The 18,888-nt window shown below is 42.2% G+C and overlaps 2 protein-coding genes across 2 annotated transcripts in view; one reads left to right on the plus strand and one right to left on the minus strand.

Moving 5' to 3' along the window:
- Positions 1–18,888, plus strand: part of PM20D2 (peptidase M20 domain containing 2) — a 189,671-nt gene that overhangs the window by 81,077 nt on the left and 89,706 nt on the right. The gene's annotated exons all lie outside the window — the stretch shown is intronic.
- Positions 15,828–18,888, minus strand: part of LOC126006726 (gamma-aminobutyric acid receptor subunit rho-2-like) — a 28,326-nt gene continuing 25,265 nt past the window's right edge. Inside the window, 3 exon segments of the mRNA XM_049772250.1 lie at positions 15,828–16,192; positions 16,939–17,135; positions 18,367–18,519. Of these exon segments, the coding sequence (XP_049628207.1) occupies positions 15,881–16,192; positions 16,939–17,135; positions 18,367–18,519 (662 nt within the window). The 3' untranslated portion in view covers positions 15,828–15,880.

Here is an 18,888-nt window from a genome sequence, read left to right on the forward strand (position 1 = left end):
ACATAGTATGCCTGGAGCTGTTCTTATGCCAAAATACTTCAGGGGTAAGGTCTCTCTTTTTTTAGGCCAAAGGTTTTTACCTTCCAATTTCTTCCATATTTTGTTGTACCTGTGCAAACAACAACAACTGCCACAAACACACATCATTTTTTTTAGTGTATCTCCTATCTTTAAAAAAAAAAAAAAGAGTGTTCTAAACCTTCTGCTATTGTATTAACGACTTTCTTGGTGATACAACAATTTTCATGAATATAACTGCTAATGAACTTTCCTCCTTTTTTCCAATTCTTATTTTTTCAGATTTTTCTAAGTTCTTTCTAAATTTTATAACTTCACTTTCTATTATCCTAAAACAAATGTATTATAATCAGTTATGTCATCTATGTGATACATTCTCTTTAAATAAATTTATTAAAGATTTTAGAAATGCATTGTGAAAATATCCAGTCCTAAAAGAGCATATGCTTACTTATTAACTTGTTTATAAGAGGCTTTAGAAATGACTGGACAAATCTCATGCTAAAATGTCAAAAATGCTCAAATCTTGACAGGAATGTGATTGATGGATATTTAGATATGTCAAAACTCATTGAACTGGGCCCGGAGAAATAGCACAGCGGCGTTTGCCTTGCAAGCAGCCAATCCAGACCAAAGGTGGTTGGTTCGAATCCTGGTGTCCCATATGGTCCCCCGTGCCTGCCAGGAGCTATTTCTGAGCAGACAGCCAGAAGTGACCCCTGAGCACTGCCGGGTGTGACCCAAAAACTAAAAAAAAAAACAAAAACCAACTCATTGAACTGTGCACTTGAAAGCTGTGCTTTCTAATACATATAAGTTGCTTTTTAAATTTTTTTAAATAATACCTTTATTTAGGCACCATGATTACAAACATATTTGTAGTTGGGTTTCAATTATAAAAAAGAACACTGGGGGCCGGGCGGTGGCGCTAGAGGTAAGGTGCCTGCCTTGCCTGCGCTAGCCTTGGATGGACCACGGTTCGATCCCCCGGTGTCCCATATGGTCCCTCAAGCCAGGAGCGACTTCTGAGTGCAATAGCCAGGAGTAACCCCTGAGCGTCACCGGGTGTGACCCAAAAACCAAAAAAAAAAAAAAAAAAGAACACTGCCCTTCACCAGTGCAACCTTCCCACCACCAATACGCCCCATCTCCCTCCACCTCATCCACTGCCTGTATTCAAGACAGGCATTCTATTTCTCTCACTCTCTATCACTGTCATGATAGTTGTTAGTGTAGTTATTTCTCTAACTGCTCTTACCACTCTTTCATATCATGGGCTGATCCTTCCAACCCTCATCTCCATGATCTTCGGGTATTATTACAAAACTGTCTTTTATTTTATTTGTCTTAAATACCACAGATGAGTGAAACTCTTCTGGGTCTATCTCTATCTCTCTGACTCATTTCACTCAGCATAATAGTTTCCATGTCCATCCATGCATAAGAAGATTTCATGACTTCCATTTTCCTGATGGCTACATGGTATATTCCATTGTGTATATATACCACCGTTTCTTGAGTCACTCATCTGTTGTCAGGCATCTGGATTGTTTCCAGATTCTGGCTATTGTAAATAGCACTGCAATAAACATAGGCATGCAGAGGTCATTTTTTGTATTGCATTTTTGTGTTCCTAGAGTGTATTCCTAGGAGTGGTATAGCTGGTTTATATGGGAATTCAATATCCAGATTTCTGAGGAATCTCCAGATTGTTTTCCAGAAAGGCTGGATGGATTAGATTGCATTCCCATTAGCAATGAATAAGAGTTCCTATTCCCCCATATCCCTGCCAGCACTGACTATTCTTGTTCTTTGTGATGTGTGCCAATCTCTATGGAGTGAGATGGTATGATGATATACTTCTTTGTTGTTTTGATTTGCATCTCCCTGATGATCATTAAAGTGGAGCATTTTCTCAAGTGCCTGTTGGTCATTTGCATTTCTTCTTTGAAGAGGTGTCTGTTAACTTTTTCTTCCCATTTTTTAATGTGGTTAAATGTTTTATTCTTGTTAAGTTCTGTCAATACCTTGCATATCTTAGACATTAGACCCTTCTATGATGGGTATTGGATGAATAGTTTCTCCTATTCTGTGGGTGGCCTTTGTATCCTAGTCATTATTTCCTTTGAGGTGCAGAAGCTTCTCAGTTTAATATAGTCCCATTTGTTTATTTCTGCTTCCACTTGTTTAAAAAGTGATGTTTCCTCCTTGAAGATGCCATTAGTCTCAATGTCATAGAGTGTTTTACATACATGTTCTTTTATATACCTTATGGTTCTGGTCTGATATCAAGGCCTTTAATCCAGTCTGAGTTCGCATTTTCGCAGTGGCTGACCAGTTGTCCCAATACCACTTGTTGAAGAGGCTTTCCTTGCTCCATTTTGCTTTTATTGCCCCTTTATCAAAGATTAATTGATCGTATGTCTGGGGATCATTCTCGGAATACTCAAGTCTATTCCACTGATCTAAGGGTCTGCCTTTATTCCAATACCATGCTGTTTTAGTGACTATTGCTTTTCAGTACAATTTAAAGTTGGGAAAAGTGATGCCTCCCATCTTATTTTTCCGAAGGGTTGCTTTAACTATTCGTGGATGTTCATTGTTCTAAATGAATGTAATTCACATTTTAATAGAAGCTGTCTGTTGTATGCAATTATATGTTTATCTACTACTAGCTTAGTGAAAGGTAATTTTTCCAGAAATACAGATATGACTAATATGCCCACTATTTAGCCACTGCATTTATTGGAATATTGATACTCATGCAGAAGATCAGAGTAGAATAAAACTGTACAACCAAAGACACTTAGGTACTTGGACACTCTGATCTTATCTTATATATGCAATTATATACTATCACAGGGATACAAATGTTCCAGATCCCAGACCCATTTAGTATCACATGTTTTTTCACAATGTTTTTTTTTCTTTTGCCAAAGTGTTCAGCTTTTATTTATTTATTTTTTTAAGTTCACAATGTTGTTTTAAAAGATGATGTGGTTGCTTTTATTAAGAAAGAATAGTCAGAGGGGCTGGAGCAGTGGTACAAGCGGTAGGGTGTTTGCCTTGCACATACTAACCTAAAACAGATGGCGGCTGGATCCCCTGGTATCCCATATAGCCAGGAGCAATTTCTGAGTGCATAGCTAGGAGTAACCTCTGAGCATCACCGAGTGTGCCCCCCCTAAAAAAAAAAAGAATAATCAAAATAATAACCTAGTGATTTTATTTCAATATGATTATTTTTTGGTTTTTGGGTCACACCTGGCAGCACTCTCAGATATCGATCCTGGCAGGCTCAGGGGACCATAAGGGATGCTGGGAATCAAATCAGGGTCTGTCCTGTGTTGGCCGTGTGCAAGGCAAATGCCTTTCCACTGTGCTATTGCTCCAGGCCTGTGATATTCTTTCCTTTTTGTTTATTTTGGGCCACACCTGGCAAGGTTCAGGGCTTATTCCTGGATCTGTTTGGAGGACCATATGAGGTGCTGAGTATCAAACTTGGTCAGCCACATACAAGGCAAGCACCCTATCTGCTGTGCTAGCTCTCATTCTCTCTTCTTGTTCTTAGTACATATATTTCATACTAGCTCACTGATTCCATTCTTTAGCTATTCCAGAAGAGCCCTTCTCTGTCATCACTTTCACATCATTTAAGCCAGCAGACATCTCGAGACAATGCCCTGCTATTATCTAAGATTGAGTTGAGTGACCTGGGGTCAACTCTTCACCATTTTTGAGAAAACAAGTGAAGGCTCAGAGTCACCTTGGAGATTGTAGATGATTCTTATACCCCAGGACTTAAGTCACTGAGGCCTCTGTAGTGCTGGGAAGAACAGTCTGGGCCTGATAATGGTACTGTGTGAGAGACATGATACCAACAGATAAGTCAGTCCACAATAGCAGACTTTGGGCCTTGGTAGTCTATCCTAAAACGGGTCAGTCATACAGGCTGAGCTGAATAGGAAGTAAAAAAGAAACCCTGAACTCTTTTAGTGGGGAGGGGCTTGGCCCTACCTGGGAGTTACTCTCAACTCAGAGCTCAGGGGTCACTCCCATACAGTACCAGGGAAACGACCCAAGCCTCCTGCATGTAAAACCTTCTGCTCCAGCCCTTTGAGCTTGTTGAGACCTGAATTCTGAATAAGGAGGGACGCCATTTTGTAAAAGCCACATGGCATACTTTTTCTTTAGGTTCTGAGCAGGGAGAAACACCATTTTGTAAGGACCACATGTGGTGAGCCTATTTCCATAGACCCAGCCTCAGTCTACCTGGCCGTACCAGGTAGCCTATCAGGGAAGGACAAGGGAGTAGTAGGAAGATATCCCTAGATAAGAGCCAATCGTTTTTGTTTTGTTTTTGGTTTTTTTTTTTTTTTTTTTTTTTGGTTTTTGGTTTTTGGGCCACATCCTGCGGTGCTCAGGGGTTACTCCTGGCTGTCTGCTCAGAAATAGCTCCTGGCAGGCACGGGGGACCATATGGGACACCGGGATTCGAACCAACCACCTTTGGTCCTGGATCGGCTGCTTGCAAGGCAAAGGCCGCTGTGCCATCTCTCCGGGCCGGAGCCAATCCTTTTAAGGATCATCAGAAAATTGAAACCTCCCTAGATCCCTTCCCTATCTAATCCTCATCATGACCTTGACCTTGGGCGGGGCGCATCTCCTTCCTTTAGGGGATGGCCCCTGGATGGCCAGGCTGGGGAGTCTTGTTGGCAGACGGATTAAAGTGTTAAAAACTTTATTCCAGTTGTGTGCTCTCATTCTCCTACTCTGGAACCCAACAAGATAAATCCTGAAACTGCATTCTTTCCAAGTAAATTATGGCAGGGCCTCCTATTTCTGGGCACTGAAATAGTTCAAGTCTCTTTGAGCTCCTCATCAAGCTCATGGCATCAACTCAGTGCTTTCGAAAGGCCCTTTTATCTCTGACCTGTAGCAGTGCTTCAGTTTCTCACAGGGACAAGGAGTATCTGAGTGAGAGTGAGGGGGAGGCACTGGAGAGACATTTTGTCCCTAACAATTCTTAACTGGTGCTTCACTAAAACAAATAGGTTTGTGCTTGGCAGGAACAGCTTCTTCCTCTGCTGCTTGCTTTCCTTTTCTTCCAGAATACACTGTTTGGAGCTAGGTATATTCCTATTGGAGGTTAACACCTTTCCCAGCATTGTTTGAAGTTAGATTTGGCCGTGAGACCAAGCTCAGGTTAGTGGGGATTGTGTGCTGCGCCTGCTGGAACTTTTTCAACAGATAACCCACTTACTCCCTTGTTGTGTAGGTAAACATTCCAATGGGATTATTATGTTACTGACCCTACCCTGATCGTGATTGTGCCCTATCCTAGGGTGTGACCTGGCATTCTGGCCCCACCCTAGGGTGGTTACCTGGTTGTTCTTCCACCATTGGATGGTATCTGATCCCACCATTGGGTGGTACCTGATTCTGGGGGATAAAAGCAAGGGTCTGTGGAAGGCGGGGGGGGGGGGGGGGGGGGGGGGGGCTTTTGGCTGGAACTGATGCTGAGGCTTTTGGCTTCAGCCTTGTCCACCGAATAAAGCTGATATTTTCACAAGCCTGACTGCTAGCCTTTTACCCGCCGTTCACCTCAGTACCGCAGGCTGAACAAGGTGGCAGATGCGTGCTCCGAGCTGGAGGAGAAAGACCTCATCCTCCATCCCTCCATCAGTCAAACCCGTCAAGGGCTGACTTGCAACACTCCCTTTCTTCGGCTTCATCCCCAGAAGCATGAATAGAGTTCCTGCCTGTGTCATCGAGGACCACAAGTTTCAGTTCTATGCTGTAAGCTGTTGCAGAAATCTGGAGTGGTTGGTGAGATGAGAGAGTGCATGGAGCAGAGCATTGGAGCCTGTATTGCCCCTACAAACATTCCTTTCCTTTTCTTCTCTCTTCCTCCTTCATCTTCCCTATCCCTCTCCTTCATCTTCTTCCCTCCCTCCTTTTCCCCTCCCTCACCCACCCTCACTCTCCCTCATCTTTCCTCACCAAACCCAGCAGTGCTCAGAAATTACTCCTGGCTCTGCACTCAGAGATCACTGTTGGTGGGGCTCACCTGTTTTTCTGAAGTTTGAATCTGGGTTGGCTGAGGGCAAGGAAAAGCAGTCTACCTACTGTACCTGTTTTGCCCCCACCTTTAAAGTTTTGTTTTGTTTTGTTTTGGAGTCACACCTGGTGTTACTCAGGGTAACTCCTGGCTCTGCATTCAGTAATTACTCCAGGAAGTGTTGGGGGACTGACCATGTAGGGTTCTGAGGATTAAATCCCAATCAGCAACTGAATCTGAAACTTGAAACTGAATCTGACTTGAAACTGAATCTGACTGCAGTGGGTTCAGATAACTTTTAGCTATTTTGAGAGTAATGTTTCCTTTTGGGTGGTGTGCTATGACTACAAGTCCATTTTTCCGAATCTAACCTTTTGTGAGGTTAGAATCAAGCTCGGAGTCATAAACTCAATTGAAAACAGGAGTCAGTGAAGAAATCTGTGAGGTGACTATCTCTTCTTGGTGACTATCTCTTCTTTCAGTGTCAAAGAGAATATAGGAAATAGCAGTCTGGTTATTTGGAGGTGTTCCAATAGGGCAGAGGATAAAACCATGAGTCAAATGAGATGTCTTAGCCCACTTTACATGTTGTCAGCAATTTAAAGTAATTTGGTGGATGTCAATAATTTGAATTCTATAGGAAATAGAAGATGTATATAGGTAAATTATTTTCTTTCCTTTCCTTTGTTTCTTTCTTGTTGCATTAAATAATTATAGATGGGGCTGGATGGTGAAAGATGGATTGAGGGATTTTTCTCTGCCACCTCAGGCCACGTGGCTCCGCAACCCCCATCCAGCTGGCGGGTGTCAGGTTTAGGTGAACGGCAGAATCAGACTCATCCACAGACAGGCATCAGGAAGCATCAACTTTATTTATGCCCTATTCACCACATGTATGTGGCCTATCTCATAACCTTTCCCCTCCCAGGAATGGGCGGGGTCTTGCAGGTAAGGTCAAGTTACCTAGGAAGAAAGGAGGGATGAGGCTTCTTTTTCTTTCTTTTCTTTCTTTCTTTCTTTCTTTCTTTCTTTCTTTCTTTCTTTCTTTCTTTCTTTCTTTCTTTCTTTCTTTCTTTCTTTCTTTCTTTCTTTCTTTCTTTCTTTCTTTCTTTCTTTCTTTCTTTCTTTTTTTCTCTCTCTCTCTCTCTTTCTTTCTTTCTTTCTTTCTCTCTCTCTCTCTTTCTTTCTTTCTTTCTTTCTTTTTTTTCTTCTTCCTTCCTTCCTTCCTTCCTTCCTTCCTTCCTTCCTTCCTTCCTTCTTTCTTTCTTTCTCTCTCTTTCTTTCTTTCTTTCTTTCTTTCTTTCTCTCTTTCTCTCTTTCTCTTTCTTTCTCTCTTTCTCTCTCTTTCTCTCTTTCTCTCTTTCTTTCTTTCTTTCTTTCTTTCTTTCTTTCTTTCTTTCTTTCTTTCTTTCTTTCTTTCTTTCTTTCTTTTTATTTTGGCTGGTGATGGGGCAACACCCAGTGGTATTCAGAGCTTACTCCTGGCTCTGCACTCGGGGATCACCTCTGCTGGTGGTCCGTCATATGTGATGTGAGGAACCTGGGTGCATTATGTGACTGAGTGTGAAATAAAGCACTTATAACCATTCCTAAAAACAATTATGTTTGCTTCTGTCTTCCTGCCTCTGATGTAAAATGTTCTCAACATTTCCTTAGTTCCTGGTTTCTTTTTCTTTTGTGGACTTCTCTTTTTGTTTTTTTGTCGTCCCCCCCCTCGGAACCACACCCAATAGTACTTGGGTTACTCACAGTTCTGTTAGGATAATACTGCTTGTATGAAGTGAAAGCCTTATGGACCAATCCCAGGGAATTGGGCAGACATGGGTCTGGAAGCAAAATACAAGAAATAATCCACAAGCAGTTATGGAGATAAGGTGATAAAGCATGTTCAGGGACTTCCACTGCAAGCCTTCCACTCACTAGCCCTAAGACCAGCAAGCAAAAAGTTCAGTAGTAGAAAACGAAAACCACAAGCAGCTTCTCCCTTAGACCATGGGGGCTTTATTGGGAACCCAAAGACTACACCCAGGGGGAAGAGAACAGGTGCTCAAAGGCACCAATCCAAAAGGTGCTTTCAATCCAAACATGTTTCCATCCAATGAGTTACAAGCTTATCTTGAATAGGATGGAAACCCATACCCAACACTTGTGGAGAACATGCTGATGTGGGGGATTAAAACTAGACCTCCAGCATACAAATCATGTGATCAGCCCAGGTGGACATCTCTCTAGACACCCTATTGTCTCCTCTTTACCTCCTGTAAGTTTCTGCTTTTCTCAAGTCAGGCCAGACTATTACATGCTATAAGGCAGTGCTCAATTAAATATCTCATTACGGTTGCATGGCACATAATAAAGTGTTATTTATGATTGTAGATATATTTTCTATAGCATTAACTCCAGTTAAATACCCAAGTTAGCAAAAAATTTTTTTAATAAATTTATTTTTAATTATGAGAACAAAGATGCAAAGAGGAAAAGGTAGAGTTACAATGGAAGGACAATCACCCATGAACAGAATTCTTAGAAGAAAACCCCTTGCTGATACCTTAATTTTGAACTTTCAGCCAAAAAACATTAAGAAAAATAAAATAGAACCCATGTACAATTACTTTGTCCCTCAAGTCCCCAGATTGTAGTACATTATAATATTTCTTAGCAGTACACAAAGCAAATCTAAGGCCATAAAACTTATGTAACTCCTTAAACTTTGAAGGCATAGTATTTTCTTACATTTCCTTACACATGCATACTAGTTTGAGTTAACCTCAAAAGTTTAAGTGGTTTTTTTTTAAGGATTAGAGTCAAAGGAGCACTGTGAAACTGGTGTTAGAGTTGAGTTGTAATTTTTGTTTGCATAGGCCCACCAAAATATGAGGGACATGGAAAGGAAAAGCCTTGGCCTAAATACAAGGAGACCCTACCCCTGAAGTTTCCTGGCAGAAGACCAACTCTAGGCTCCAGGCAAACTAGTTTGTCCAATCCAAGTCATTGTCTGTAGTGCTAATACACTTTTATTTTTCAGTCTCTGTTGTTGGCATCATGTATCAGGTATTAAAGATCCTGGAATCTGCATATCCTAAATTGAAGTCAGGATGGTGTAGAGTGTCCTCTAGTTTCAGCTCACAATTAAAGGGCAATGTAGAGAGCCCTGTCCTGTAAGCAGGTCATTGTTGTCAAGTCTTCTTAGTGTTGAGGGAAGTCTCTTTTGAGCAGGTCAATGTCGAGCAGCGGTAGGGTCTTCCCTGGTAGAGGATTGCTTCCAGATGATGTTATAAATGACCTTGGATGTTTTGTAGTTAGCTTCCCTGGTTCAGGGGTGAATGGAGAATGCCCATTCTTCTGAGGCCTGTGCCAGGTCATTATGTCAATTTAAAAAAAATTTTTTTAACTGCAAACAGGCCTCCATGTTTTACGAGACCAGAATTTACAAGACAACATTGTCAGACGAAGAATGAAAATGTTAAATTTTAAATAAGACAACTATTGCAATGTATGACAGCAATGTAATGACAATGCAATGTAATGACAGCAGGGTTATCATTCTTTGAACTGAGGTCTAGCAGTGATTGTAGACAGTCCAGATGTCTGCATACATCCAGGATGCCTGAATGATTCAATGATCCTTCTTGACACACCTTTATGCTATCTGTCCAGGAGGCCAGCAATGCATAGGTGAAAAGTTGTTCTTGTAGGTACTCCTAAGTCCTACAGCAGGCCTGCCATCTCACCGGTTGTATAGAGTTGGTTTCTCATCTATGAATAAATAGCCTAAGATCCAGCAAAATCGGACCCTGTTGCACAAACCTAGACTGGGCATCCCTAGATTGTGCTGTTTTACTTGGGCTAAACCCTACTTCGACAGCAGCACTTTGTTACTGATCTTGCCTTGATCTAATAAGTCCCAGCAGAAGGCCTGCTGAGAAGCCTTTCCTCAGCACAGATGGCTGACCAAGACTCCTGATAGTGAGGGTGATATTTCTAATGCTTAGTTACAAACATTTATTTGGCCTAAATATGAATCTCCCTTCTGCTGTATTAACTGTGTTATATTTGAGCATATACTTCCAAATATAAGGATTAATACAAGCAAATATAACCTTGATTAAATTTTCTTTACCTGGAAAACTCAGCATCAAAGGATACTTAAACAACTTTAATCCTCACAGTCTTATAAAAAGCCCAGTAGCTTTAAACAGACTGCTCTGTCAGATGAAAGGAATGTTTGCTTTGGGACATCTCTAAGGGACTCTGAGTAACTTGCTAACTAAATTTTACCTCAGAATTAACACCCAAAATTTGGCCTGGATAAGTAGCATTGGGTTGTTAAAATTTTTCCCAGGTATAGATTTACCTCTTTTTTTTATATAAGTTTCTTTTTTTTATTGCCCCTTCTAAAACATTTTTAGTCAGACCTTAGGAAGTTATTTATTTGTGATATAACTCCTTTTTTTTATTTTTTTATTTTGAATTATGAGAACAAAAGATGCAAAGAAAGAGGAAAAGGTAAAGTTACAGTGGAAGGACAATCACCCATAACATAATTCTCAGAAGAAGTCCCCTTGTTGATATATTAACTTTGAACTTTCAGCCAAAGAACGTTAAGATAAAATAAAACAGAATCCATGTGCGATTATTTTGTCCCTCGAGTCCCCAGATTGTAGCACATTATAATATTTCTTAACAGCACACAAGGCAATCTAAAGCCATCAAACTTACATAACTCCTTTAACATTAGAGGCATAGTATTTTTTACATTTCCATGTACATGAATATTAGCTTAAGTTAACCTCAAATTTTAAGTGGGCACAGTTAGAGTGGCAATTGTTGTTTGCATAGGCCCACCAAAATATGAGAGGCATGGAAAGGAATAACCTTGGCCTAAATACAAAGAGATCCTACCCCTGAAGTTTCCTGGCATAAGACCAGCTCTAGGCCTCAGGCAAGTTATCGTCCAATCCAAGACATTGTCTGTAGTGCCAACACACTTTTCACACAGTCTCTGTTGTTGGTATCATGTTTCTGTATTAAAGATTCTGGAATCTGCATGTCCTACATTGAAGTCATGATGTGGAGTGTCTTCTCGTTTCACCTCACCATGAAAGGGCAATGCAGGAAGCCCTTTCCTGTAAGCAGGTTGTTGTTGTTAAGTCTTCTCAGTGTTAAGGGAAGTCTCTTTTGAGCAGGACGATGTCTGAGCAGTGGTGGGGTCTTCCGTGGTAGAGGATTGCTTCCAGGTGATGTTATAGACAAACCTCATAATTAAAGGGCAATACAGCAAGCCCTGTCCAGTAAGCAGTCATTGTTCTTGTTGTCTTCTCAGTGTTAAGAGGTGTTTCTTTTGAGTAGATAGATGTCAGAGCAGCTGTAGGGTCTTCCCTGGTACAGGAATGCCACCAGGTGATGTTATATACAATCTTGGATGTTTTGTAAATGTCTTCTGTAGATCAAGGGGTGAATGGAGAATGCCCATTCTTCTGAGGCCTGTGCCTGGTCTTTATGTCAATGTTCAGGGTGTAAGGTCTCATTGCACTACAAGATTTGTGTGTTCCCATCTCTATTAGATAAGAACCTATTGGTATGTATAGTATTTTCCTATTTTAGTGTGCCTAAGCAAACAAGAAATAAAGCCACGTGGTGCTATCAGATATATGGGGGCGTAAGAATATTTCCAACAAGACCCAGGACTTGGTTCAAACATAAGTATTAAACTGAGGGATTCTTTCACACCAAATTCCATATTGAGCAGTGTGATATAACTCCTAAAGTAAAAATCTGTTTCCTCAGGAAAAGGAAATTTGATAGGAAAACTTGACTTCTTTCCAAATCCCTTAATCTGCATAGAATTGACACCTAAGCCCTGGCCAAAGAGAAACTACTACTAGAGGTTATAATTTACCCTCTTTTCATCCTCTGAAAGCTCTCCTTTGAAATGTATCTATTCATAAGGTCTGAAAACCACCTAGAGGCATGTAAATTGTGAAGATCAATAATATATACTGATAAAGCTTCTGTTAACAAGAGAGATATGTGGTACCAGAGAGATAGCACAGGTAGGGCTTTTGCCTTGCATGCAGCCAATCCAGCATGAATGATGGTTCATATCCCATATGCCCCCCATACCGGGAGATATTTCTGAGCATAGGGCCAGGAGTAACTCCTGAGCACTGCTGGGTGTGATCCAAAAATACAAAACAAACAAACAAACAACAAAAAAAAACAACAACAAGAGAGATATGTTGTACTTTGCAAAGAAATAAATGTGAGCATTTCTTATACCATGTAAACTGTGACTGGCAAATCCCCCTATTGATACCCCCCGATATTTGGACAATAAACCAGAACTCTGTTCTCCCACACAACTCCAAGTGGCTTAGCATATTTCATAATTTGTCGTTCATGCACCCACTTTTCTAGAGAGAATTCCGAGAAGTTCTCTGATGTATTCGAACCAAGCTAGACTTGACACTGTCTCAAAGGGCTTTCTGTTATGGTGTAAATGTTTTATCTGTCTGTAGTCAGCAATTCAGTAGTTACCCTTCTCTGTAGCTATAAAGCACTTGAGATGTGGCAGGAAGCAAGTTTGGTGAGGACTAACTACTTCATAGGGAAGTATTGTTTGCAGGCAGGATCACCAGTGAGGTGCTGTTGGGACAGAGGAAGTGGGTGGCACAGAGGAGGCAGGAAAGCAGAGCAGCTGGGAAGCATAAATAACTGAATGATTATATGTCCTGAGGGACTGAGAGGATCATATGCCTTCAGGTTTCAATTTTAGAGTTTCTAGAATTATCCTCAGAAACTAAGAATTTCTGCATCCTAGGAGTTGTAGAGCTGAGACCACAGGTCAATATTTGTCTGATTTAAGACCAGCTTCTGCTCTTTTTTGTTGTACATTTATTTGCTCTTGGCCAAAGAACTAAACACCTAGAGCCTGAATAGCAGGAGACATGGACATCGAGCAATGAAAAGAATAACACCCTTGAGTGAGAGGGAAATCTGAGGTAGACATTCTCCCCTGGTAATAATGATCTCATTCTAAGAAGAGACAACCCTTTTTAATAATTGTACCTTCTATACTCCCTGGAATTTTACTAAGCAGAGATGTTCTTAAGCTCATTAACAAACACCAAAACTTGTTAAAAACATGACCACTTACAATTTATTTGAGGAGTCAGATTGCTTTCCCAACTGTGCCCAGAGTTGTAGTAAAAGGAGGTGCTGCTCTCTTGTTGAAGTTAGGGAGAAGTTACTTGAGTGGGAATGCAGGGTGCTGCTGGTGATCCCAGGCAGTGATCCTGGAGTGGGGACAGAGCTTGTGGCAGGGGTTCTTGAGAAGGCCAGTGAGTTGGGGAGAGAAATGGTGTCTGGAAATGATTACTAGAGAGATCTAGGAATAAAAGCATTGGCAAACAGAACATGTCTGTGAGGTAAGTGGATATTGAAGAAGGGAATGAGGGAGGCAGAAGGACTAGGCAGGCCAATACATAGAACTGAGCAAGAGTAGGGACTATTTGGAAACCCACTTCCATATTGTTTTATGTACAAAACCTCAAGCTATGTGTTCTTGAGAATAAAGTCTGATAGAAGAAATGGACTTAACCAGCTTGTGTCAAGAGAGACTCCAGTGCTGACCCCTTTTATGGGGGCAGGGTCCCACACCTGGTGATGTTCACTGCAGACTGTACTCAGGACTTAGCCCTGGTAATGCTAGGAGGACTGTATGAGATCCTGGGAATTGAACCTGCATCTACCACATGTAAAGCAAATGTCCTCCCCACTATTCTTTCTTTCCAGTCCCTTTCCTCTTATTTTACTCCTGGAAAAGATGGCGCTGGAGAGACAGTGCCTTGACTCTGACCAACTCAGGCTCTATCCCAGGCACCACATGGTGCCCTGAGCACAGAGACCAGAATAAGACCCAGCACTGCTTTGTGTATCCCCAAATCAACAACAAAAACTAAAAATCATGCCCTGAGACAAACTGCTAATCTAATATTGCTAGAGTCCTGCCCTGGATGAACAAATACTTTATGTTTCTCTCACTCGTTGGGGATCCCTCTTTTGGTTCTGGGTTCTCATGGTTTTTCGGCTTCATGATTTTAGTCGATGTCAGACATTTCCTACTACTTCAGGTTCCTGTTTGGGCAACACTGTCAGGGCCAAACAAAACTCTGACAAGAGAGGGTTAGAAACAGGGTTTAACTAAGGGAGAAGCAAAGTAGGAAGGAGTTTTACAGTCAACCCCTTTGGCTGGGAGAGGGAGCGAGAGAGAGAAGATCTCCCTGCTTTGCCTCTCCCTCAATTAAACCCTGTTTCTAACCCTTTCTTGTTGGGATTTTGTTTGGCTCTAATACAATATCATCATTAAAGGGGTTGTTCTTCCCACTGCATTGCAAACTCCACTCCCTGGTTCTCCCAATCATCCCCTCAGATGTCCATGTCACTCCTCTCTTATTTCTGTTCCTTCAGAAATGTCCCCTTTGTCAGTACGGAAGCCAAATAACAATGCTCTCCTGGGTTTACTAATCCCTGTGCTCAGCTAGAAGCTTCAAGAAGTAGATCCGGAATCTATCCATGACTTGGTGTCCCTTCCTGTCTACTTTGAGGGCTACAGAAACTAGGGTGTAAAACAGACTGGGCAGAGAGTTAGAGAAGTTTCTGGGAAAAGAGACAACTACTTGTCATTGGTTACCTGATGCAGTATGAGCATGTTTAAATGCCCATGTGAAGAAATGATGTCTCTTTTTGTTTGTTTGTTTTTGGGGTCATACCCGGCAGCGCTCAGGGGTTACTTCTGGCTCTACACTCAGAAATCACTCCCGACAGGCTCGGGGGACCATATGGGATGCCGGATTTGAACCACCATCCTTCTGCATGCAAGGCAAATGCCCTACCTCCATGCTGTCTCCAGCCCCGGAATGATATCTCTTAGTGTGAAATCACTCCAGCTGCCACACAGGTCAAATTCTTTTCTGCCTGGGGCTGTTTACTTCTCCTTCTCTTTCTCCTTCTCTTCCACCTGTTTTATTTTATTTTTTTAAAACTTTATTTATTTATTTATTGGTTGTTGGGCCACACTCAGCAGTACTCAGGGTTACTCCTGGTCTGAACTCAGAAATTGCCCCTGGCAGGCTAGAGGACCATATGGGATGCTGGGTATTGAACCAGGTCTCTCCAGGGTCAGCCAAATGCAAAGCAAATGCACTATAGCTGTGTTATCTCTCTGGTCCCTTTCGCCTATTTTATTTTATTTTATTTATTTATTTATTTATTTATTTATTTATTTATTTATTTATTTATTTATTTATTGGTTTTTCGGGCCACACCCGTTAGATGCTCAGGGGTTACTCCTGGCTACTCGCTCAGAAATTGCCCCTGGCTTGGGGGGACCATGTGGGACGCCGGGGGATCGAACCGTGGTCCTTTCCTTGGCTAGCGCTTGCAAGGCAGACAACTTACCTCTAGCGCCACCTCGCCGGCCCTCCTTTCTCCTATTTTAAATCCAAAATTTCCATCCCCTATCTAGAAAACCTGCAAACTTTCCCTTCATTTTCTGCTCCTGACTGAATCCTAGTCTTCAGAAGAGTCCCAGAATACCAGGAGGCATTGGATTTTTTCTTACAGTCAGTAACACTGTTCACACAAGGACAGAAGCATGAAGGAGAACATAAAATAGCCCAGATGGAGAATAGGGCAATGGCAACTAGAGCACCTGGGTTCCACTAAGAAAGGGTGATGCTTTCTAGGGTCCAGGATGATCAGGTGAGGGTTGGTGCATCTCCAGAAGGTGAGTCAGGGCCCCTAGGAAAATACTGACCAATAAATTAAGTTAAAAAAGACATAGGCTGCAGGGAAAATCAGCCTGGAGTACTTGTCAATGGTGTGGGTGTTCTGGAAGATGCAAAGACCCATCTGTCCCTTCAGCAGTCCTTTCTTCCTGGATGAGCTGAACTCATTGGCCAGGGCCAGATGCACCACGATTTTGTCTTGCCTTTCTTCCTCCATCAGAATCGAGCCTCTTGGGTACCCTGCCAGGCTGTTGGCTTCAGATTCACTGCAGCTCCCATCCAGCATCACGGTTCTGGACGGAAGGATTCCGCACATGCAGGACAACTAAGCAGCAAGCACAAGGGCGGGGGAGTGTTAGGCTTATTGGAGCTGCAACGGGAGGGGCCTGAGCTGAGACTGTTGTACAGTGGCTACTCTCAACCAGGATGCATGGGACCAGAAAGACTACAGGCTCGCTTGGTCCATGGCTGCTCCATCCAGACAAAGTATGAGAATGTAAAGACAATATAGTCAAGTCCTTTGTCCAGATAGGAGAGAATTCTGGAATAATATTTCTGCGTTATCAGTGTTTTAAGTCTGGGATTGAACATAGGTTGGCTTTGAACAAGGCAAATACCCTACCTACTGGGTTACAAGCTGGAGAAAATGATGATGAGAGTGAGGGCTTCTTTAAATCTTTTTCATTGTGGAGGGAAAGGAAACCCTGCAGAGATGTGACAATTGGACTATGAACTCAAATTTGCCATTCCCTAGATTTGTGCCAAGACTCAGCTTTCTGGGATCCTGGGTGGTAGAAACTAGAACAACACCCATTGGTGCTCAGGGGACCTGGCTCTGCTCTCAGGAACTATTCCTGATGTGCTCAGGGGATTATGTGGGGTGCTGGGGATCAAACCCAGTTCTGCCATGTGCAAGGCAAATGCCCTACCTGCTGTATTATCACTATGGCCCTAGGACCTCTTATAAAAAAGCTCTCCCACTTTGGGATCCATGTTTCCCTTTTTAGTATATATGTCCCCATTCCCTGCCCATCCTTCCATCCAACCAGTAGCTCAGAAAAGGAAACATACCTTGTCTCGAAGCTTCCGCTCTTTGTGCTCCTGCACAGTGGTCAGGTAATTGACGGCCGCATATTCCAGCACCGAGAGGAACACGAATACAAAACTGACCCACAGATAGATGTCCACAGCCTTGATGTAGGAGACACGGGGCATGGAGGCATTCACACCGGTTATGATGGTAGACATGGTCAGCACCGTGGTGATACCTGTCATTTAGGCTTAGTTCAGTCACTCACCAGAGTAGAGAGAAACCCACTGTTTCTCTCATCATATATCATGTTTCATATTCTCCATCTCCTCCATCTAGTGAACAATCCCTAATGCCACTACTGGAGGATCTGTAGCATAAGGCCGTCCTCTCCCCACCCAGCTTGCTGCTCTTATATTTTCATTCATCTATTTATTTCTAGACTTTTACTTCTTGGTTTGGGGGACATCACATTTGGCAGTTTTGTGCTTGGGAATGACTAAATGGAATCTCCCAGATCTTAAGGATTGATTCTCATTGAAGACCTCAAAAATGGTAAATTCTTAGATATCCATCACTTGTTTCTTCCTTTCTTGTTTCTTGTTTCTTCCATACCAGTTCAGCCCTCACAATTCTCAGGGCCCACCTGAACTTTGCAAATTGACAGTGATGGATTGTAAATACTCACTCTGGAATTCAGAGTCTTCCAACATTTAAAACCACACCCTTAGCTGGAGTGATAGTATAGCAGGTAGTGCATGCCTTGCAGAGAACCAACCGAGGTTTGATCCCCTGCATCCCATATGGTCCCTTAGCCCACCAAGAGTAAGCCCTGCATGCACAACCAAGAGTAAGCCCTGATTATCTCCAGCCAGAAATCAAAACCAAAACTTCAAAACCCAATAAAACAAAAAACCTCAGTGAGCACAGCTCTCTTCCTTCCAAAAATCCTGTCCTAGGTCCCACTTCCAAACATACCATCTATCTGAAGAAAGCTAGCTAACAAACTCATGCCATGAACGCTGGGATTCACATGGGCTTTGTCTTCCTGAAATAATTCCCGAGTGGATTGGAGAGTTTTATTAGAGTGAATCTGAGAGTAGTCTCTCACAACCAGAGGTAATATATGCTGTGATGGGCCCCCAAAATATTCTAAGGGGTAAGGTGAGAATTATGCATGAAATTAGGCCCCGGTTCAGTCAGTAGAATAAGAGTGGGGGACCACAGAAAGAAAATAAGGTCAGAAAGAGGGCACAGTTGGGAAAAGATTGAGAAGCCCTTGGCTTTGGCCAAAGATCAATTGTGAGTAGTGAATTCAGTTGTGTATTTGGGGGTATGAATTAGGAACATTGTGGCTTTGACAGTGATTGTCTGCAGTAAGAGTTCCAAATAATGCTTCTACTTTTTTCTTTGCATGGTGTTCATTGAACAAAATCTTTGACCCTTCAAACTTCCCCTCATGCTTTTACCTAGTGAGACTCTGGCGGGCACAGCTCTGCGGTCGATCCAGAAAGACACCCAGGACAACATGACCATTAGGGTGGCAGGGAAGTAAGTTTGGAGCAAGAAGAAGAAGATGTGGCGCCGCAACGTGAAGTTAATGTACAGACGATTGTACCAGCCTGGGGTGGTGGTGGTGCACAGGAAAAAGGGAGTTAGCCCCAATTAGCCCCAATCTAAAGAGCCTTCCTAGTAGCCCTTCTAAAGCCAAAAGTCAAATATTTGTTGGCTTCAACGGATGCATTGCCTTTCCACAATCCTTTAAAAGAAAGACATATCTGACCAGTAACTAGTCCATCACTATCTTATTCTAACTTTTATAACTACTCCACAGCATTGGGGAAATATAAGCACTATAAATGTTATTTTGCGTGTTTAATATTGGGAATTTGCAAACCATAACTATGTTTCTTGGGTAAATTATAGTGTGAGAAGTTGGAATTTTTTTACTTTGTTAAGGCAGGCCCCAGGAAAGCTGGCCTCTTGTCCCT

The sequence above is a fragment of the Suncus etruscus genome, chromosome 4 (genome assembly GCF_024139225.1).
Source record: "Suncus etruscus isolate mSunEtr1 chromosome 4, mSunEtr1.pri.cur, whole genome shotgun sequence".
Lineage (NCBI taxonomy): Eukaryota > Metazoa > Chordata > Mammalia > Eulipotyphla > Soricidae > Suncus > Suncus etruscus.